This window comes from Oxyura jamaicensis, chromosome 15 (assembly GCF_011077185.1).
Source record: "Oxyura jamaicensis isolate SHBP4307 breed ruddy duck chromosome 15, BPBGC_Ojam_1.0, whole genome shotgun sequence".
Classification (NCBI taxonomy): Eukaryota; Metazoa; Chordata; class Aves; order Anseriformes; family Anatidae; genus Oxyura; species Oxyura jamaicensis.
The window spans coordinates 3,062,309-3,084,982 of record NC_048907.1 but is presented as its reverse complement, the minus strand read 5'-3'; the positions used below and the strand labels follow the sequence as shown (position 1 = coordinate 3,084,982).

The 22,674-nt window shown below is 39.1% G+C and overlaps 1 protein-coding gene across 2 annotated transcripts in view; it reads right to left on the bottom strand.

The window, feature by feature from the left end:
* ATP2A2 (ATPase sarcoplasmic/endoplasmic reticulum Ca2+ transporting 2) overlaps nt 1–22,672 on the bottom strand; it is a 45,167-nt gene extending 22,495 nt beyond the window's left edge. For both annotated transcript variants that reach the window (XR_004754849.1, XM_035340882.1), the window contains exons 1-5: nt 22,013–22,672; nt 20,950–20,967; nt 20,776–20,858; nt 12,847–12,951; nt 9,848–9,986 (exon numbers count right to left, since the gene is read on the bottom strand). Coding sequence is in view for 1 of the 2 variants with exons in the window: in XM_035340882.1 (XP_035196773.1) it covers nt 9,848–9,986; nt 12,847–12,951; nt 20,776–20,858; nt 20,950–20,967; nt 22,013–22,130 (463 nt within the window). In the remaining variant the exon portion in view is untranslated. The remainder of the gene's footprint in view (nt 1–9,847; nt 9,987–12,846; nt 12,952–20,775; nt 20,859–20,949; nt 20,968–22,012) is intronic.
* Between the last annotated feature and the right edge of the window lie 2 nt (nt 22,673–22,674).

Genomic DNA, 22,674 nt, shown 5'->3' with positions numbered 1-22,674 from the left:
TCAAGTGTTAAATTCATTTTTATTATAAAAGAATGCATAGAGACAAGGGAGAATACTTCAATAACTAGCTAATAAGAGATGATTTTCGCAGTAAATGGGCTGTGTCCCTGCAGTAAAATTAAAACAAGCTGCAATTCCTGCAGGAACTGCTTATGCAACTAACAGCAATAATGCACGTTAACAAATAATGCCATGAGGAAGTCAGCAATGGTGTTACAGCCTTAGAACATACAATCACTCAGACAGGAAAGCTGAGGAACAAAACGCTGAAGAGAATTAAGTGCTACTTTGAACGTTAAGTAAATTTGCACCACATGATGTTTATAACATCAAAAAAGCCCCAACAACCATTAAAACCAGCAGAGACAGAGCAGTTTAGCTTGAGGAGTTGCGCATCTTTTTATCAGCATGTGTATATGAAGGGATCCCATAAATAGCCACAAATTGTCTTTTTGTATCTTTATAGCATGTGAAAACTAATTTAAGCCACCATGCCCTTGAGCAGCAAGAGAAAATAGCATTAGACAAACAGTGACCTCAGCCAAAAATGGCAAAAGTATTCAATATGCTCTCCTGACATTGTGGGGAAGTTCATATGCAGACATGTAGTTGCAGCTGGTTTTCAGATATCACTGAACAACAGGCTAATGCCTCAGTGCGACGGGGCATAATGCTTGTCAATCCACGGACACATTTTTGTAGTTCTTACAGCAGCTGGAGAGCTACGGCCCACTCCAATACACCACCACATTTGCCAAGACTATGTGGAAGTCTTCATTGCTTCTTCATACAAAAAGCAGCTGTAGACAAGTATCTTGAAGTAACTGGACAGAAGCGTGCAAGAGTCATCTCCCAGTCCACTACTACTGAATAGCTCTAAATCATTCAAACTCAAACACAATCTTCACAAAAATCTGATGTGCCAGGAGAGACTCCTGCTCTTGTAGATTGATATTCAAGCAACAACACTGCCACAAGAGCTACTCATGATTATTATTGCCTCAGTCATCAGAGCTGAAGCATTTAATGTTACAATACTGCTGCTTCTAAGTTTATTTCAACAATTCAAGGTAAGATGTGTTACATTCCCTCACCATCTCTATTTGAGAAGGCTGGAGTAAAACATTCAAGGTATTTCCAATATGTAAAAAAAACAACTTTCTATCAGGATCTATTACAGAACTATTTTGAGCAGCTCTCCGCAAAACAGCTATGACACTAAGTCATTTATGGTCACACTTTCATGAACATAAGTGAAACTTACTATAGATAGGAATTTGTCCTATGACAGACAGGAAATTCTTTGGGGGAGCAGTCTAGCAATGATCTCATCTATAAGTAGAAGGCTTTTTTCCATACACTTTAACACAATCTTGTGTTGTTTTTGCTGTTTTTTTATTAAACTATTTTAGACCACAGAACAACTACAAGTATTACCCAAAGCCATAACTTGGAAGACAACAAGAAATTAGAATACATATTTGTGTTGCTTAATACAGAGCTGCTACAGTCTAACTTTAGATAATCTCATAGCTTTAAGCCTAGAATCACAAGTCAGTTAAAGAAGTATTTTCATCAATTATTTTTTAAAAAATAATCCTAAGTAGTCACTTGATTTCTACGGCAGCTCCAGAAAAAAAAAAAAATCAAATAAGCTGGTTTTGAAGTCATCTAGATACATATTCTTAAAGCATAGCTTAGACAAATACTTAACAACCAAGAAAACAGCCTCTGTAACTATAGAAGTGACTGCTTCTTGGAACAGTTAAAGCAGGGCTTGGTTCAAATCATTACAGCCTTCCTCACAATCCTTTTGTTCACGCACCAAATAGTACTTTAGCATTATAATACCGAGCTTTATCCCACAAAGGAATCTTAAAAAAGCCTAGTCCATGTAAAGGGGTCAAAGAAAGCCACTGCACGTGAGTCTGTATTGTAGCAGATGATTTACAGTTTCTACTCCTTGATAGAAACTGGAGTCACATTTAGGTGCAATACAAGTTAAAGGTGAACGTCAATTATTTTAAACAAGACATAATGCCTCACTGAAAATATGAACAATTCAATGCCTGCAGATACTGAGTTTTTCAGCTATTTACAACTACCTAGAAATATTATCTTGATTGCACCTAGCCCCCTAGCCTTTCTTCTGGAGTTCAAAGCTCCCCACTTATCTGACTCCTCCCAGTGCCATGGCAGTATTACGGGTCAATTTCCACTCCATGTGCGCGCAATCATTTACACATGTTCAATTCAAAGCCTGGCATAACTCTACTTGGCAGAGGAGCACACTTCAAGTAAAACAGGTGCCTTTTGCAGATGTGACTGCAGTTCCCTAAAGAGGGCTTCCTCGTGAACAACAGCCTTAAAGGACAATCCAGCACACAGACTGCCAGATTTGACTTGGGAAGTGAGCCTGAATGATCCAAGTCTTCAAACTGACTTCAAGTGTAGAACGCATTAAGTCCCAGCCTAACGCCTTGGCGTGACCATGTCCTGGAATGATCAATTCATTATCAAAATACTTAATTTGAGCACCAATATCCCTTTACTAGTTCCCAAGATAGCAGTCATACTAAACATTTGTTTTCAGAACTGTCAGAGCTTAGAGACGGTTACTGGGAGACTCCTACAGAAGAAATGCACTTGAGTTCTGAAGGCTGCATCAGTCCAAGAAGCTACAAAGTGACGAGACATGTTCTATAAATCATGAAGTTAGAGGAAAAAAAACCAACAACCTAAAGCCACTTGCTTAAAGCCATCAAAAGAAAAGAGTATTTTTTTTTTGCCAAAACATTAAGGGTTAACAACCATTTTATCTGTTCCAACATTACATACTATTATGGGTACAGTTATTTAAGCCACTTTTCCTAATGAGATCTTTAGCCTCTTAAAGAATCTGTTATTTCAAAGTCCACTCTTGCCCCAAAATAGAGTTTACCTTCTAATTTAGAATACATACCAGTGGGGAGTATTTACTAATAAACTGCCTATGAAACGGAGGCAATTGAAACAAGCAATCAAAAATCCCTGAAGTAGAGATACCACCACAAGGTTTAAGAACTGAAATGAGCAGGCTTAAGTAACACAATATGGGACCCTAGACAGAGCTGAGCATTGTTTCTGCTGGACAGACCGTAACAATTGCAATTTACATCTGAACATAATGAATTGCTTCTATCTGGGAGTTGATTCGTTGCAGCATGATTTTGATACTAAACTTCTTTAACAAACTCAGCTTAGCTCATCTTCCCACCTCACAAACTCATCTTCCTCTCACATACAACCCAGTCTTCCTACTGTGTTTGACCACAAATTTAACCTGTTGTTACAGGAATTAAATATAACATCTCCTTTGTAGGGCATAATAAAAATGCTGTAAAAATCAGAAGCTCTTCCAAGCAAGAAGTCCACCTACTCTTTCATACAAGGTCAGAAGTGTCAAGTTATCAAAATGAGGAGTGACTGTGAAACACACTGTAAACCTGAATTTACACCCAAAGATAGTTAAGATGGATTTATTTTCGAGAAGATGTAGACTAAAATAGTGGTCTCTTCAGTTTTAACCATACTAGTAAAACAGCATTTGCTTTTACTGCCAAGACAGCAAACCAATATACTCTGAGACAATTAATTTTTTTGCATTGATGACACATGCTACAGATTAGAGAGCATTCACAAAACAGCCTTCTCTACCACATGCTGTCCTCTATTCTGGACAGGCAGAAATTATCCTTGGAGCTTACTGCACAGTGCATGCAGAGGTCTAACTATCCAAGCCTAAGAACTGTTAGAGGTAGAAGAAAATAATACACAAGTTTTTCATGTTGCATTCTCATCAGTGACAACCAAGGAGACAGGGAAAAATAGAAAAAAAATCAGCTTTCTGGGAGCAAAGTATTTTAAAGCCAGAACTAAGATTTTTATTTAGGAAAAGTATATGCTGTATTAGGCAGTACATAAGACAAATTATTCCTATTTTAATCCATTTTGGAAAAATCATATTTGAATGTCACTCTCTCTGAAGAGGGCACCAGAACATTTAGTAAATTGTGCCAACCTGATGCCCAGCCTGTAAGTCTGCACTTTTTTCTAATCTGACTTGGTCTTCAGCTTCTAATCAGTGGCTTTATTTATAACACCACCTTCTAGATTGGAAACTCTTGTGATCAGGCTATAAAAATACCTGATAGCATAAAGAAGAAACCGTTACTTTAAGCTTCAACTTTTGCCAGATCAGGTAGAGCAGCAGGTGACATCTCCCCACTGAAGCTGAAGTCCCATTTCCAAATCCAACTGCATTTGGGCAATTCAAGAACAAACTATAAGCATTCTGGAAGTGCAGCAGAGCACTAAAGGGCAAGTTTTCCCTAGTATTAAAAAAGGAAAGGCTTGCTTTGCGAGGGCAATTACGGTATTAGCAGAACATTATCTTGATGATCAAGCATTTTGTCCGGTACTACTTGTGCTTGTATTAAAACCCCACTGCGGTATCAGTTCTATTCAGAGTATAGAACACCAGATATACCATGAATACCAACAATTAAAATAGAATTGCAGTCACTAATTTTTACTAACAGTTCAGCAACTCCAGAGGAAACTGCTGTGAGAATCAGGAAAAAACAAGAGAGTAGTTTGTTAAACTTTCAAATGCGTGCTGTGAGTGACACGGGTTTAGGCTGTGTCCTGACTTGAACCTCATGCATAAACCACCAACGTGGTAATGATGTCAGTGGAGTACCGAGTGAAGTTTGGACTGCACTCTTATCTCAGAACTGCCTCTGATGTGTTAGAAGAGTCCCACAGCCAAAATGTTCCCCGCAGCCCACAGATTTATGTACTATGCATACATGTATTTATTAATCACTGGTTTTATTTCCATGTTTTGTTTTGTTTTCTGGTGCAAGAGCAGTACTTTTTGGAAAAAGCAGAGCAGCTGGTGCTTCATTTTTACAAAGCAAACCCGACAACTTGCACTAGGCAAGAATATCTACAGTTGACTTTCCTCCCCCCGTATCAAGAGCTGCTTTCAGCAGTATGCTTTTAGGACAGCCACCAGAAGGTCAACACTTTGGACTGAAGTCTCACTCCATTGTGTTGTAGCTGTTTGGTATGCCACCCTTACCCCTTCCGGCTACTTTTCCACAAGAAATAAACCTGTATCTTTAGCACTGAAGATCAATTTTAGTCATTAAAAAGTAACACAGGTGCAGAGACCAAATTGCTTTAGAATAAATTCTGCAAAAATCAATGCCTGCTGTTCATACTACACGGATAACCTGTAGCTCCTTCATAACCACACTGGGGTCTGATGTAATTCAGTTCAAGAATATTCCCTCCCAACTTTAATGCCAAAATTCATCTTCCCTTAATTATAAAGTATTTATGCTTTAGAAAGTATCTTGAAATATTCTGCAGTTGGAATTAAAAGCCTTGGAAAGTAGCACTTGCATACTTTATGCCAGGTATAAACTTAAAACTGAGTATTCAAGCATATCCACCAATTAAATAAGCATCAATTTCTGGGAAGTCTGTGTATTTTTAAGCTGTTGAGTACTTACAGATGTAACAGTAGATGACAGGAACCACTATTCAGCATTTCAGGGAAAAAGGGACTACTGTGACTCCAGCTTGGTCACTTACAAATTACAACTAGTGAACATCCATTTATTAAATCACAGAAATCTAATTAGATTCACCGTCTAAACCAGAACATTTTAGACAGGATAATGCAACAGAAGTGAACAAAATTCATTACTGTTCACAAACGTGCTTCTTTTATAATTAAGTGATTTGCAACCAATTTATCCCAACTTGTCAGACTGGGCTTCATATAAAACTTTAAGAACTAAAGCCCTGCTGTTTTAAGTTTATCTTTAAAATATTCCTTTAACCAAGGCAAACAAACTCAAAACATCAAAGGACATCTTTAATCTATTAAGGCAGCCACTAGTTACCAATTTAGAGTGCATCCTCCAATAAACTTAAGGTTTTAGAGCAGAGTGGTAATCTGTTTAAGACAGGCACACTGAAAAGCCATCTGAGGACAGCATCTGGACTTTTTTTTTTCCAGTTCATCAATTCTAAGAAACAAACAGTGTAGCTTAGTAACCCTTAAACACTACAGTTCTGAGAACTATGCCCCCTAGAGCTCTGCAAGCCAATTTAAGGCATATATCCCAAACCCCTAAATTCCATCTCCATCCCAAAGATTTCCTGATGATTATGCACTATCTTTTGCACTGGCTCTGCTTAGGTAGACCTGGAAGAAAATTTTCTGAACATATACAGGTAAGCAATTCATGTCTGCATAGTCTCCAAGCATTCAAACCGTCAACTGTCTGCTGGTACACCTGCAAAATTATAGCGTGGCATTTATGTCAAATGTTAGCTGCCAGGCATAATAACCAGTAATTGCTCATCAAGTGCTCCACAGTGCCTGCGTGCACACTGATTCCCAAGATAAGCATAAGACAGTACCGCTCAAGAGATAGATGGCCTAATCTATTTCAAGGTACTCCACATTTACTGCACAGTGACAATGCAGACCTGCAGTTTCCCCCTATTACTTCAAGTCAAATACACCGGCATCCATCTCCCCAGTTGAAGAACCAATTAAAGGAAGTATGTTCACATAGCTTTTTTTTTTTTTAGAAAGCCATGAGGCATAGTAGTCTATGTAATGAACACAGTCAAGCTCTGTGAATAGCCTAAGGAGCCAAAATAAAGAGTAATGGTATTGGCCATTACTGTATTATCTTTTGGTTATGTTAAACTGCACAGGTTGCCTTTAATGGCTTCAAAGCTACAAGACAGACCAAATGATTTTGGAAATGGTTCAAAGCTACTTATTCTCAGAGAACGTTTGCAGTGTAAAGAAGCAAACATAAATGTATACTTTTGCATGAATTGCAATACCAATCCACCAATTCCTACAACAAGTTGTCTCTATATCAGACCCCAATGTAACTACTACAAATTAAGAAAGCCTTTATAGCATTAACTATTCTGTAATAGAAGACCTTCAGAAAGTTCTTTAAAATTAGATATCAACACAGGGGAGAAACCTATCACCTGGTTATTTACACCACTTGGTTGAGAGATATTCGCCTGGACACACAAATGTCATTGGCACTTTGCCTAGAATTCCATACCCAGATATGTATCCTAGTATGAAGTGCTCCGTCACTTCCCTACATGGTCATCTTTTTGCAAACACCATGTCAAAGGCCATCACAATACTCTTGCGCTTGAGAGACAGGCATGCACACACTCTTCCCTCACCTCCAGGTCTTGACACTAACGCTGGTACATAGTGTATTGCTCTTCTCAACTTGCTTGGGAGCTTTTCTGAGTTTGATACAATTAAAGTTTCATCAGTCTGACTACAAGTTAGAATTTATATGTTTCGATATCAGTGTTCATGTTACACTGAAGCACTTATTTTCTGTATAAAACAACCACACGATATACTTAATATAACACACAGTCACCTTCACTGAAGATGCAATTGACTATATTTGAAATAATATAAGAAAAATGAGTGCTTAAAACTAGCTCGGGACTATTTGACCCACCAGGTTAAGTGAGTGCTTTAATTAGTATGTACTTCTACAGTCAGTCAACAGGCTAGACTATTTATGTTAAAGGACAATCACAAAAGTTGGGTAATTTTGTTTTTCTACTAAGCATAATGTGTTTTTTTTAAAAATCTGTTCCACATGGAAACTATCAGACACTGATCTACAATGAGATTTTAAAATAATGCAATATTTCCCCTGTGAAAAATAGGGTACCATGCTTGATAAAGACAGCCGAGCAATACAGGTATGCTAGTCAGCAATTTATTTCCAATTCATTTTTCTCCTTCAGATAAAGATTTTCTAAAGAGATGTCTAAAGTCACAAGCAATTGATTTTATTGATACTGACAACACACAGCAATCTAAGTAAAGCCTGCACATCCCCCAGCTGTGCATACAACCTGAGCTTTGTCTTTTTCTGCAAGATGAAAGTGGGATTTCTCTGCCGCTTCTGAAATAAGAAAGAATCAGTTGGGAAATTTCTGTGCTCTAGGCACCTGTCAGAGCAATGAAATCCAGCAATTTTCCTTAGCTGGATAGCCCAAACCTGTATAAGATACAGTCATCAGTTTGCTATTCTACCAATACTAATTCAAGTACCCCACAAAAGTCAGTATGTTCCCATGATAAACTGCTTCCAGAACTACCGCTCTATTGCGAGCACTTAAAATTGGGAGAAAGATTTCAACTAGATAACTACTGCAAAATCTGTAATTTATGAAGTTCTGTTTACTTCAAAAGACTGCAGAAAATTTCAGCTGCTTAAAATTTCAACTGCAGAACTCAAGGATTTAAATTGACTGTAGAATATGGTAACGGGGAGGTAAAACAGCAGAGTAAGTGACAAGGTATCATAATTCACGCTGTATTTCAGCTATCAGCACTTTGTATTTGTACTTGTTCTTCACCCACAGACACTAAGAGCAAACTAGCTTCAGCCTTGACGAGACTCACGCTCACTCACGGTCACCTCAGACAGAGCTGCTGTAGCTGAATCATCCTGTGCACAGGATTGAAACTCTGGACAGGGCTTAGCAACATTAAAGTTTCTCAAGGAATGAAAGCTGGGCAGCCAGCCAACACCAACTTCATTTTGAGTGCATACTCTCTCTGCCTACTAATTAAAAACAGCAGGATAGTCAATTTTAAGGGTATATATTTATCTCCACCTTCGACAGCTACCACTTCTAAAAGCAAAGGAAGGCTAGGGGAAAGAAATAGTTTGATGTACACCCTAAACTGTTCCCAAAGGAGCAATCACTCAGCTAACAGTTGATAATGACCTACGAACTATGAGTATGCAATTACTCCTGACATTTAACAAGAACCACCCACTTTTATCTGGGAAGAAATCAGAAACAAAGTCACTGACCAGTCCAATTTAGTGAAAGAGATATTGCTGTGGCATTATCACCAAAGTGAAAGGGTTTTACATACTTCATTTCATACTTTCATTTTTGCACTCTTTCCAGACAAAGATACATCTTTTAGGACAAGTCTATTGAAAACATTGATGCAAGAGTCTAATCTTTTGATCTAGGGCTTTATTTATCTATTTTAAAAAGAAGCAATGAATGCATGGGGTTCAAATGCTCACAGTAGAGAACAGGATGCTCTACTTTATTTAATAATTATTCTATTTGCAGCCTCCTGTACAGCAATACATAAAAGAAAAACGTGCTAAGGCATTCTCAAAGATGAGAAACCAATGATGTCACATGCCAGACACATATTAGCTGAGGACAGAGGAAGACATTTGTAATGAGAAATTGAGAAGAACTGCTGCTGCAAGCGTAAGAGTTGGAAAAAAATTCAAATTCAATTCTAGCTTTCTTTATCTGAAGGACAGAGTGTGACTAAACAAAAAAACTCCTTGCATTCCAAAATTTAAGTCATCACATTTAAGAGCAAGGAAAAAAATTGTGATAGAAAACAGACAAGTTATATGATAGTCTGAACCCAGACTGCAGAAGATGCAGTTTTAGAGTAGCGACAAGTGTTTTAAAACCTGTACTCCAATTAAGATGCTTTGCTTTCAGACCTGCTAATTAAACTAAGTGGCAATTTGAAAAACAATCCCCTCAGTGCAAATGCACATTTAAAGTAATTACAGATGAACAGAAGCAAGGTTGTTCTTTAAGTGAAACATATACTTAAGACTTCTCTAAGAACTCCCCCCAGGGCCTCAAATCATTAAGACAAGGCCCCCACAACAGTTTTACAATATACACTAATACATGTATGTATCACATAAATGAGCCTTACCTGCCACCTCTACAATATCACCCGGGACGATGTCCCTTGCTTTAATCCTTTGAACACTCTTTCGGTCTTGTCGATATACTTTACCCATTTCTGGTTCATATTCTTTAAGAGCTTCAATAGCATTTTCAGCATTTCTTTCCTAAAAGACAGAAAAAAAAACATGCAGTTTAAAGAGCCTCCAAGGTAAGGAAAGATAAGTATGTCAGACCTGACTTTTCAAATGCAGTATCACACAAATACTACTGACTCAGCTCAGCTACATTTATTCACAACAAAAATTATGTGACCCATCCCCTTATGAGGTTGCTGACTGGAAATCATATTAGTGGGCATTTAGAAGCTAGATGCTGTTTATTCAAACTCAGCACTATTTCCTATCAAAAAAATTCTTTGTGTCTTGTTACAGGGAGGCTGCACAAACCGTTCTATGTAGAAGTAATTTTTTTTCATGTCAAAAACAGCCATAAGTATATCCACGAGTTGCAATCCTAGTCTTGCCTCAGCTGTACCTTACCAGCTGGAGCAGCTTACATTCAGACTGGAGTGGGCTAGCAATACTGAGTTTCACTTACCAATAGAAGAGTCAAGTTAAGACACTCAAATTTTCCCCAACAGCATTATCGTCAGTTTCAAATTAAAATCAAACTAAGGTGAAATTTAGGCACACTGACAAGAAGCTTCCCCAAGGTCTCTAATAGTTTACAGACTTAGATGAATCCCCACACACAAGTTTTTATTCCCACAGACACTAGCACAATAACTTTCCTATCTCAATTGCAGTTTCCTCAGCTTAACACTACCAGAGATAGCTGTCAATGCAATGATGCTACCCAGAGATAGGACAACGTAAGAAACCAACAGCCTATCATTACTGCTGCTCTAGCTCAAGGAGGAATAACTTATTTCGCATTTTTCAATTCAATTTGCAAGTACAAACATCATACAGTCCTGAAAGTGGTAAAGGTACAGCTAGTACACCTAGTTTTTAGAAAGTCTTCACTTCAAATATATACCAGCCTTTTTAGATGATAAAAACTTGACCCAGCATGTATCAAAGAAGACACTTAATCCTCGGAAAGTCCAAGGTTGAGGTATGAGGTGTTTTGACACAACAAAGCAGCTCACTAAAGCTACCTTCAAGGACTTCTGTTTACATGGTACAGCTCTGTGCCAGGCCGTGAAGAGTTCCAGTGCAAGTCCCAAAAGCTGTTAGTAATACTAGCCTCTATTCCACCAGGTAAATTGATTCTGCTCCTCAACAATATAATGCTGACATTACTTTTCCATGCATTAAGTAAGAGTTAACATTGTGCCAAACCTTAAGGTGCCAGAGAAAGTCTCACAAAGAGAACATTAAATATAACTTTTACTTCAAAAAGGAGAAATGAGAAAGAATTAACATGATTCAGCTAGGATAGTCAGCTCAGCATCTTAGACCATATCTTTTTGCTCCCAGTTTGCTTGATTTGAAGGTGGGTACGCTGACCTGTCAACCACTTAAGTACTAGCAGATGGCGCTTTGGGAAATGTGCACATGGAAAGAAAGGTTGAAAAGGGCAGAGCTAAGGCAATGACTCAGTTGCTCACAGTACCTGTAGAAACAGATACAGTTATGGGTGGAGACTACATACTGTGACTTTTTTCCATGCCCATTAAAACAAGGGAATGAGTCATTTAATCTGTGCGGCAATTCTGTTTCACAATTAAGTCCGCTGCATGTAAATGTATAGGCACTCTCTGCACACTTAGCATATCTGAAGAAATTGGTTATTCCCTACAAGGGTTTATCCAACTACACAAGCAAGTTCCCAAACTATACTATCCAGATAGCTTTACCTTACATTTCAGGCTTCAGATTATTATGTGCAGACTTGTAATGCAAAGTTTCAAGTTATTAAAGATGAATTCTTCCACAACTGCTTTATGAAGATTTGAATACAACTGACACTTATGGGTGCACTGTTATCATTCTTCACTCTACATTACCTCTTCGTCCACTGCCAGCTCTAGCTGCTGTGCAGCAAGCAGGATTTGGCTAGAAAAATCGATATTCTGCTACTTGTGTTTGAACAAAGCAAAGAGTAAAAACATGTAGCAATGCCACTGAAAGACAGTTCTGGTGGTTAACAGTGTTCAGGCTCGACTCCAAAGTGTTTTAACAGGTTAAGGTATTTCCCTTAGTTTTCATTGTTATTCTGGATGGCATTTTTTGTTTGTTTTGTCGTCTTGTTTTTAAAAAACAACAAACAAATGAACAAAAAAGCCTGAAGCCTAACTTGCTAGGATAGCAAGTACTTTTGTTACATTAACACCATCCTTTTTAAAAAAAATCTGCAAGGGTACCCTATGGGGTACCCTAAAACCCCATAATACTTTTTATCTGCAGAAAAAAAATAATCTAATAAAATGTTCCATCTGAAGTGATCAAATTCGGCAAATCAAAGTTGTTCATATTATTCTGACTATTTTAAGAAGTGTCAGTACACATCATTGCCAATACCATTTTATAATTAAGAACTGTAGTAATTGAAGAGGAAGAATACTGTGTTAATTCTCTCAACAAATGCGCTAAAACTAGCATTTCTTCTCAAAAGGAAGCAGACAAGAAACCAAATTACAAGTGTCCCATCCTTTGTTCTTCAGCTGGGACAAAGCCACATTTTGTAAACCTATACAAATGATTGCTTCTTCACTTTGCAATGTTTATTTCCTGAATTCAGGACTTCATTCTGGACTGCTGAGTTGATGTGTTGATCAGTGTATGGCTAAACACACTGATGGGCACTTTGCCTTGTTGGCAATACTTCTGAAGCTTTCATTTCACCTTTAGTCAATACTTTCTGTCTAGAATTTATGATACATAGACTCTTAGAAATCTAAATCTAGCCGTACATATTGCTTGCATTGTATGAAGCACCTGACACTACAGTGTGCAGTTCCTCTTAAGCCAAGAAACGCCAAGACATTTGTGATTTGGTATTGTAAAAGTATCTGCATACCTGCCACACTCCCACAATCGCATTGGCTACTAATATAAGTAAGATTACAAAAGGCTCTACAAATGCTGTGATTGTTTCTTCACCTTCTTCAAACCAGGCCAGCACCTGTAAGAGAGAAACACTGATTTAAATCAAGTGATTTACATAGACACCTTGCAAACCTGACACCATAAATATCAGCTTGAGGTTCAACTCCTCAGACTTCAGCAATTTTGAAGAACCCTCAAATCTTCCAAGCTGTAGCTCCTGAAGGAGTTGCCAATATGCAATGGAAAAGGAGAAAACGAATCTTTACTGAAGTAGTAAAAAGTTCAATCCAAAGCCTGCTCTTCTTTTAAAGGAGAAAGCTATTTATTTAGGAACCATACTGTTACACTTACTTGAAAAACGAAAGCAGAAGTCATTACAATGGCTACAGCACTGAAAAGTTGCAAAAAATTTTCATTACTGTCTAAAACAAGATGCAGACTGATTAGCTTGACTACTTAGAGCACTAAAGCTTTGCATGATTAAGGTTTATGCATAGCTAGATTCTGAATTTTAACTAAATTGTTCTTTATCAGTAACTTAGACAAATGAAAACAGCTTTACAGATTTCAGTGAGTAGATATGAAAAATATCTACTAATTAAAACAAGTGATGTCCTATTGAAGCATTTAAGTGAACCACACAATTACATCTGAAGTTGAATTCAGAGCCAAGGATCTGATAAAAATTAAACTTTTTTTTTAAGTAAATCAACTGGAAAACTTGCATAAAAGACTCCAAGAAGATTTTAATCCATTTGCTTTTGAATCATGTTCTAGTTTTAGGCTTCTGCCATTCATTTGACTTCTGCAGAATGGGTAAGCATCAGGGCCTCTGCAGAGTTCTGTAGCTACTGAAGAAAAGTCAAGCTAACGTGACCAGAGAGGAAGAGCTTTTTCGTCAACATATTGAGCAACAGGAAGCCTGGAAAGTGACAGTAAATAGGAACAACGTGTTGAGATAATTAGGGCTGGTAGTCAGGCAACAGCAGCACTCTGAATCACTGACTGCAGTGAGCAAACCGTTACTAAAGCAAGCACCATAATTCCACAGACATGCTGCTCAGAGCTATTGCTCAATTGTGAAACACTCCAGGATGTTAAAAGGAAGAAGGAGCAGCAGCATGAAAGCCTCAAGCAGAAAACAGACTGTCAAGCAAACCCAATGCAACAACAAATTTTATTACAAAAGAATAAACTTGTAAGACCCAGGTTACGATTAGTAAGACTGAACCACTCCAACTGGCAATGCGTTATTTGGAGGGTCTGCGTAATCCCTCTGGAGAGAGATTTCGTTAGGAATTCTTATGCTCTTCACATCTTGATGCCTCTTCCCTCCTCCCACACCACCTATCTTCTATCCCCAGTAACAGCTTCTGCCATTTGACCTGCTGAAGCACAGCCTACACGGTAGTTTTCACTCAACACATCACCCCTTATATCATGGGCAGCTTTTACTCGTCACCAGCACTATTGCCTCTAGCAGAGCTATAGAAATGGCTAACAGCATGTCCTAGTTTCCTTGGCACATACAAACCACACACCATCAGAAAAGCTGCTTAGTATCCATTTCTTCCCTCCCTTTCTTTATTGGGATTCCACCCAACCAATGCTGCTTCCAAAAAAGCAGGGAAATTCAATCATTTTGTAGCTTTCTTTACAGAGCAGACAACTACTAGGTTAACTAGAGTAAAACATCTGCTTTACGTAATACTAAACCATAATCTTTGCAGATTGAAGACCATGTGGGTTGTAAGGCAACACTGAGAAAGCCTACAACTTCAAGAGGGAGGAAAGTAGCTACAAGAACAGCATGATCCACGCACATCGAGGAGAGCCAAAATTGAGATCTTTCTTGCAATAAGCCATTATTTCAAAAAGAGCCAATGAACCCTGAGATCCTAACATTACAAATCTATTAAGCTGCCTTAGAACTTGTTCGGCAAAGTTATCAATCTGTAACTAGATTAAAATGAAATACCCAGTTAATCCTGGAGACGAGCAGCACACATCTCACCCACTATTTTCCACAAAATTATTAACTGTGGAACAGAACCTACACTGTGTAGTTCTAGAGCGCAAACATAGGCATGTAAATAACAGAGTACCTGAACGCAAGTCCTTGGTTTTGCTATAGCAAACTACTGCTACATCAGCACTCCACTGAGGACATTTGTGACAAGACATACTGCACTAACAAGTGGGGGTTATTTGATAGTAGCTTAAAGTTAACAAAAACACAGCAAGCTCAGAAGGTAGAGCAAAGAATACGCCTAGGTTTAGGAGTATTTCATTATGCATTTTTGGTAACAACAGATCGTAAGTCAAAGACTAGGAGAAACTACAATTCTTGCCCGAGGCACTGAGTCTATGTCAAAAAAAGCTTCCATTAGCACACTTTAAAACCCTGAAGAGGTTTTCCATGAAGATCTTTGGCTACTGCTCAGAAGGACCCCACCCTATTTTAGCCACTTAAACTCACATGTGGAGAAGCTTAATTACCACATCATTGATCTCCACTGTTCAGGTCAGTAGGAAAAGTTATCATTTAAGTTTTAAAAAACAAGAAAAAGATAAAATAATTGCTCAAGAGAAACAGAAGTCTGACAGCATAAGGGAAACCAATAGCAAGACCTACCAGTCCCATACCAACAGCCAACAAGCAGCTTTGAGGACAACTTTCATTCAGCACATCTGATTTAGCGTTGCTGGAGCTATGGCTTACAGAAGCCTACTTTATCCAAAGCATAATGGGTTGGACCTGCAGGATACTAAGTCCAAAAACATGCAACAACAGGCAAACAGCACTTAGTCTTTGTGGTTATTTAAAGAAAGGGGGTCAGAAGTACAATGCAGAAGTCAGCCAGCAATGAGGCAGACTACAGATCAATACAGCTACAAGAACAGAAGCGTCCTCACAGCCTTTTGCATTTCTACAAATTAATATCTGCGGATTGCGAGGTTACGTTATGGTGGCAAACTGCCTCAGGTGTCCATTTGTCATTAAGTAACAGAAACAGAATAAAATGAAGAATGGAAGTTTCAAGATAAAATTCTGTTGCCCAGCAGGTTGTACCTACTGACAGAGGAAAAGCAAACAGTTTGTTGTCAGCAACCTAACAAGGCTTTTTTTTTGTTTGTTTTTCATTTTGACAATGGAAACTTTGAAGCAAGCAGGCAGATAAAGACCTCATCCTGACAAAAAAAAAAAAAAGTCTTAGACTAATTAAAGCTAGTCATCTACAGCAAGCTTTTAAGAGAGCCTTCTTCTCACAGGACACTCTGAGTTAAGACTCCGTACATTTTGGACAGTGCTAGCTACTACTGCTCAAAAATCTTTTTAATGACTTCTCAATACAAATTTGCTTTATTTTAAGCAGATACAAGCTTTTTTAGTAGTCCTGATACTTGTTCTAATTACTTGACAGTTATCCTGAAGACCAGGAAATAATAAAGAAAAAAATGCCCAATTTGCTAACAGATTTTATTTTTAATTGCTACCCAAGAAAAAGAAGAAATCTTGACCAGAATTATTATTAAGAAATCAATAATTTTATTGGGTTAGCAGATTGTAAATACCCAACATTTATGCTACTCCATACTTCTAAATGCAAGTACATTCCTGTGATTACTGTAGCGAAACAAGGGAAAATAAAGATACACAGTACTTATAGTTTAATTTATACTAATTGAAATGGCATCGCAATTGCTTCTTACTCCTTTGTCACCCCACCTATCATTTGGTGTCTTGGGTCCTATTGAGTAATCTGAGTTTGGCTAAAAGCATGCCAACGTAATGTACTTCAGCAACCCTTATCTCATGTCACATACAGCTCCTGACCTTACCAGGTAGCTCTGGGGTGATCCCAGGGCAAAGCCTGCAACATTTTACTGGCACATCTAGCTCCCTTCACCAGCAGCTTTGTTCACCTTTTAACACAGATGAGGCTATACTCATGCTAATTTCCACAATATAATCAACTTCTCCAGCCTAAATCACAATATATTGTTTTAATCTAAACACACACATCCACCAGCAGAAAGAGACCCAGAACATTCACTTTTGAGTTAGTTCAGGCATTACAGAAGTAATTGAACTAAAGAGGTATGCTCTCAGGATGCTGAAGTTTTAACTAAAATACATGTTTTTGCTAGAGTTTCTAGCACAAACTTCATCTTGTAGAAAAACAACTCAGTAGAAATGTGATGCAAAGGTGGGACCGTACTGTTAAGCATACATCACATTCTTCAAAGCATTATTCCCAATCAGGGGCACAAGTAACATTTTACAACAATGATTTATATAGCAAAGCAAGCTTACTTTTAACGTAAATACTGTAGATTTTAGTGCATGTTATTGACGTAGCAAGGATTAAAAGCTGGATTGCATGGTAAATTGAACATTCACAAATTATATAGACTTCACCATGACAAAACACTGGGAAAAGATCTGAGTGTGCATGTAGATCCGTTTACTTCAAATCAAGAATTACACTGTTTCTCTTCAAAAGCCATACTTAGGGCCAGTAAAAGTATTGGAGAAACAACAGTGTAAGAATTGAAGCTGTTACTAACTTGGCACATCTGTAACAGCAGTTCTGACTTGGAATGTAGCACACAGTATCTACAGCCAAGGCAACAGGCAGCATATGACCCCCCAACCAGCCAGGGTGACACGGATTCAGCTGTTAGTCTGATTTATTTTACTGACACATACCTGACAGGGCTTGTGGGAGTAGAGGACACAAAAGGCACTCTGAACACAGAATATTATGGTATGTAATAGGTGATGCTTCTACACAAAAATGTAGCTGAATGCTGATCTTGACATTAAAGATTTATTTTGTGCCATCAATCATAATAGTAAAAATCTAATATGATTTAAGATCACAACACAAATACCAGAGAAGCTTCCACGATATATACTAGTACCCTAACATACCTCAAGGTCCCATCTCTCACACCTGAACCTTCGAGTTCAACAGCTTCTTTAAACTGACAATGAAGAGCTCCACTACTTTCACTGCCCTAGCAGCACCCATGCCTCTCCCACAAGCACGCAATGCCAACCTGCTGCCACTAACATGGTGAAGTACATTCTCCATCTGATCCTCAGTAAACTCAACTGCTCAAATTTGAGCAAGTTTTAGTGACATACTCAAAAAAGCTTAAAAATAAAGTCAATGCTATGCTCATGCCTTATTTCAACTGTTGGCCCTCTCACTAGTAATTCAAAGACTTCGCAAGAGTTGGGGGTCATTCACACTTAAGCCCAAGCTCGTTAAACCATTTTCCCCCATTCATTGTCATTCAAAGTAAACGATTCATTTAAGCATCTTGACAGAAACTCCCTTTTGGATATAGACCAGGTCTATAAGACTTCAGCCGGAAGTTATTTCAAACCAGAGCCATTATCCAGTCTTACTTCTGTTGGTACACTATCCAACACCTCACCTGAGTACTGTAGTTTAGTGTCTATAAAACAGCAAATTATAGTAAAAAGTAGTCACTGAACTGAAGTGTGAATCTGCACATCCAGTCCCATGTCTAAGTCTGAGTGGTCTGACACTGCCCCCAAGAAAGGCAAAGTCACATTAGATGAAAGAGCAGCTCTCAGTGGTATTACTCAATATCCTAAAGCAACACAAATTTAGCTGACTCCATTTTAAGTTTAATTATCCATTTCAAGATCTCTAAGGTACAGGAAGTTTTGCATGCTTTCCAACAGTACAAATGGCAAGACTGAATTCCTAAAGCTTGCAAAAGACAGCATAATACATGCATTTAAGTTAACTTTTAGTATTAAGTTGTTCTACCATAAGAATGACTTAGCATAATTAGTCTCAACTTTACGTACAACTCCAGTATTTAATGTACTGTTTTTAAATTCTCTCATGGAAAAACTACTGTCCACAGCTTAACACAGCTACACACTCTATTCAAATGTTTTCAGGAACACTAGAATTTAGTTGATGTAAATTCCACCCAATTTTACAGCAATACAATTCAGCAGTTCCTTACAGCTACTACAAAAGTCTCTAATATGCTTTCATCAAGAAAAAGCGTCAAGACAAAATCAGACAATGGATGATCACATTCTGAACAGGGAAAAGGCCAGAAACAAACACAAAGGGGGAGTGCTTTTAAAGAGCCAAAATGGAATGTATCAAGTTTTTTCCTTTACATTTCATTCATATGAACATCCATGCTATTCCCAAAATAATCTTACAGTAGGTAGCCATAATACTTAAATAGGAGACAGAGAAAAGGCAGAGCAGTAGCCCAAGGTCATACACCATGCCAGTTGCACGAAAGCAGAGAACTCAGATCTACCCTACGCTCCTTTCGACTACAGTCTCCCCTTAATTAGGCAGGAAAATTAAGCATACTGAAGAGAATAAATTGAATCCAGTTACTAAAAAAGTTTGCAAAGCGTGCTTGGCAGTGTGTATTGTGTGACTTCCGTCAGTCTAATAATGCACTGAATACTTGTATTCAGCAATGAAATCTTTAAGTTTGGTAAAGTTGGCTTCTTCACTTGGTTATAATAAAAACAAAATATATGTTGGAAGGAAACGCTAACAATGTTCCGTACCGTCATTTATCTCATCCCCTTTCCATCCTCTGGGAAGAGAAAATGAGAAAGAGAAGAGGAAAAAAGGCTCCTGAATGACCTGTTTATTCAAATTTCTATGGGCAGCCCGATTTCCTCCCCAGGAAACAGAATAGTGAGTAAAGCACCTCTGTCTCCACGGCCAAGATCAATGCCACCAACCGCTGCTCAGCTGGTAACTGTATATACATACCAAAACCCAGCGCATTTTGAAAGGAGGTGTCAGTGTGGGGATAGATAAAGCTTCCCTTGGTCGAGGATCAGCACCACAGCATGTGGCAGCAGCCACAACAGGTCAACCCTTCCCCCATCTCCACATCCTCCCCCACTACAGAACAGTTTCTCCTCTGCCCATCTAATTGCCTTGCCCTTAGCTAGAGTCACAATTTCCACACCCCCAACAGCTGCAGCTTTTTTTTTTTCCAAGTAGTTAATTACAACTGGAGGGCAAAGTCTACTATAAACTGTTACTTCTACCAAAACAATTTAATATTCTGCACTTTTTTCCTGTCATCCAGCTCCCTAAGATGCACAGATTTCATCTTCCTTCTAGACTTAAAACTTCGTTCAGATTTCCATTTTTTCTGTAAATGCATACCCTTTACATATTACGTAAGATGACCAACTAAAGGTGTTTTTTTTTTAAAAAAAAATTAAGTCGCATTCTTGTTCTTTTAATCCTGTATGCAAAGCAAGATGTTCATTTTATGACTAGACTATCCAAAGGTCAGTTACCAAATTTGGTCAACACTGGTGCCATCACAGCCGTCATCATTCTTGTCACTGTCAAAAGCAACAACTGTCACCTTGCTATTATCAGGAAGGGAAAGCAACTGGAATATTCGCCATGTAAATTCTATTTACAGTCTGCACTGCATCCAAAAATGTCTTGCAGTGATTATACATTGAGCTTGATAACAATTAACTCAAAGGCAAGAAGGATGACCAGTTAAACACTTACTCAAGGTTAGTTTTCAAAGCCAACAAAAGCATTGGGAAATCCCACTTCAAATAAGCAAGCGGGGTTGAATGAGAAGTACTTTTAAAATACCTGCCTAGCATAGTTACGTACTTCTGACTCATGCAGTGAAAGATTCCCCAAAACTTTCTTCTCTAGCATACAAAAAAAATCCATTCACAAGGCAACCAATTTAAGAGTGAGCAATTTACTTAGCATCTTATACTTCTACCTCTTGAAGAAAGAGAAGAAGTGTGTACAGTTCCTATATGTTGGAACATACGTCACTTCTGAGTCCGCAATATACAAGCCAATGAACAATTCATACTTACAAAAGATATGCAAGCTGCCAGCAACAAAATTCTAACTAGTAAGTCTTCAAATTGTTCAATCACAAGCTCGAGTAAGGTTTTTCCTGCAATGTGTAAAGATGACATTTAGTTACCAATATAAAAAAGGATGAACTATTGACAAGAACTAGAAGATTTAAAAAAAAAAATGCTTACCTTCCTCAGCCGGTAATTCTGTCAGTCAGATTTTTTCCGGAAGCATGTCAAAGAGAAGAAATCATTGAAGAAACGTTAGAGCATTATAAGGCATCCACCAGATACCGCTTCTGCGTTGTACACTCAACTCAGTTGGGTTTGAGAGCCATACCTTCAGAGGCATTAAAGCGGCTCTTTTCGTTATAAGGACTGAATAGGCCTGCTAGTCTTGCATTTTAAGACACATACATGTTAGCTGCTAAGGGTTGTAAATTCAGCCAAGTCATCACTCCAGCCAGCTGTGTGACTTCTGCTGTTGCTGCATACAAAGGGTCAAAAGCTTAAAACACTTTCCAAATGCTTTCTGACAAGGATTTTCCTCCACAACCACTTAAAAAAAAAAAAAGAAGGAACTTGGTTCAAAATATTTCAACTGCTTTTCTCCATTTCAGGATTTTCTCGTTTCTACTCTCTATTTCCCTACAATTACATTTAGCAATACAAGAGGCATGGAAGGAGAGTTAAAGCTAAAGAAAAAGAAATACATATAGTTTTTTCAGAGCTTTTCATTTTTGCACAATGCCATCGAAGTTCAAAAGGGACTGGTTAGGCCAAATAATGAAGATCTTTTAAAAATCACCCTATCTGACGAATTTTGTGTCCCGACTCGGCAGAAGAATGTAAAACGAGGGACAGAAAGGTATCGGAAAGCATAGAAAAATGAAGGTCAAGATGGACAAAAAACCCACGGTGTTTCATTTCAGAATGGAAGAAGATTTCCCACCGTTAAGGTGAAAGGAAACGGAGGTGACATCCTCCTTCCCAAAGCAGCCCTGCAAGCTCGGGGTATGAAAGAAACCCACGAGGTGGAGTTCAAGTCAGCCATCTTCTCTCCCTCGCTCCTATTCCGGGTCCTGTAAGAGATGCCGGCTTTGCAAATACATACACGTCAGGCCTTGAAACCGGGCCCCGAGAACGATGAGCGGAAGAGAGAAAAGAGTGAAAAAAGGGAGCGGAGGGAGAAAAGAAGACGAATGCCAGCGACAGCATCCCCGAAGCAGCCTGTGGGGGCCGGTTCACCTACCGTTGGAGCCCCATTTCTCCTTCAGCTTCTTGACTTGCTCCAGGCTGAGTCCGGTGCTTTCGTTGACACCGAAATAAGCCAAAACTTCCTCCACAGTCTTTGTGTGTGCGTTCTCCATGGCTGGGGCAAGGAGCAGCAAATGGTGCCTGGCTTCTTCTTCTTCTTCTTCCTCCTCCTCCCCGTCAGCGGCGGGCGCAGCGGCGAGCCCCCTCCTCAGCCCCCTCAGCGCCTGGCTCTGTCCCCCACCGCCCCCGTGCTATCACCATAGACCTCTCCCGCACCACAGGAGCACCCCCGAGCCCACCTCACCGCCTCTCTCTTTCCGAAGGAGGCAGGAGGGGAAGAAAAAAAAAAAAAAAAAATTAAAAAAAGGAGGGGGGGAAAACCGATGGAAAAAAAAAAAAAAAAAAACCGCCCCCGCCCCCCCTCCCACCCCACACGCCCTCTGAGGGAGCCGAGCTGGGCTTCGGGCACCCCCGAAGCCTGGCTGAGGAGAGCCGCTGCGGCCTGAGGGGCGCGGGGCAGAGCGCGGCCGGGTGGCCTCGCCGCCTCGCCTTTCGCCTCCCCGAGCTCCGAGCCGCCCCCGCGGCCGGCGATAACGGCTCCGAGAGGCGGGGAGGGGAGGGGGGGGGACACAAAAAGGCGCAGCCGCCCTTCTGCCT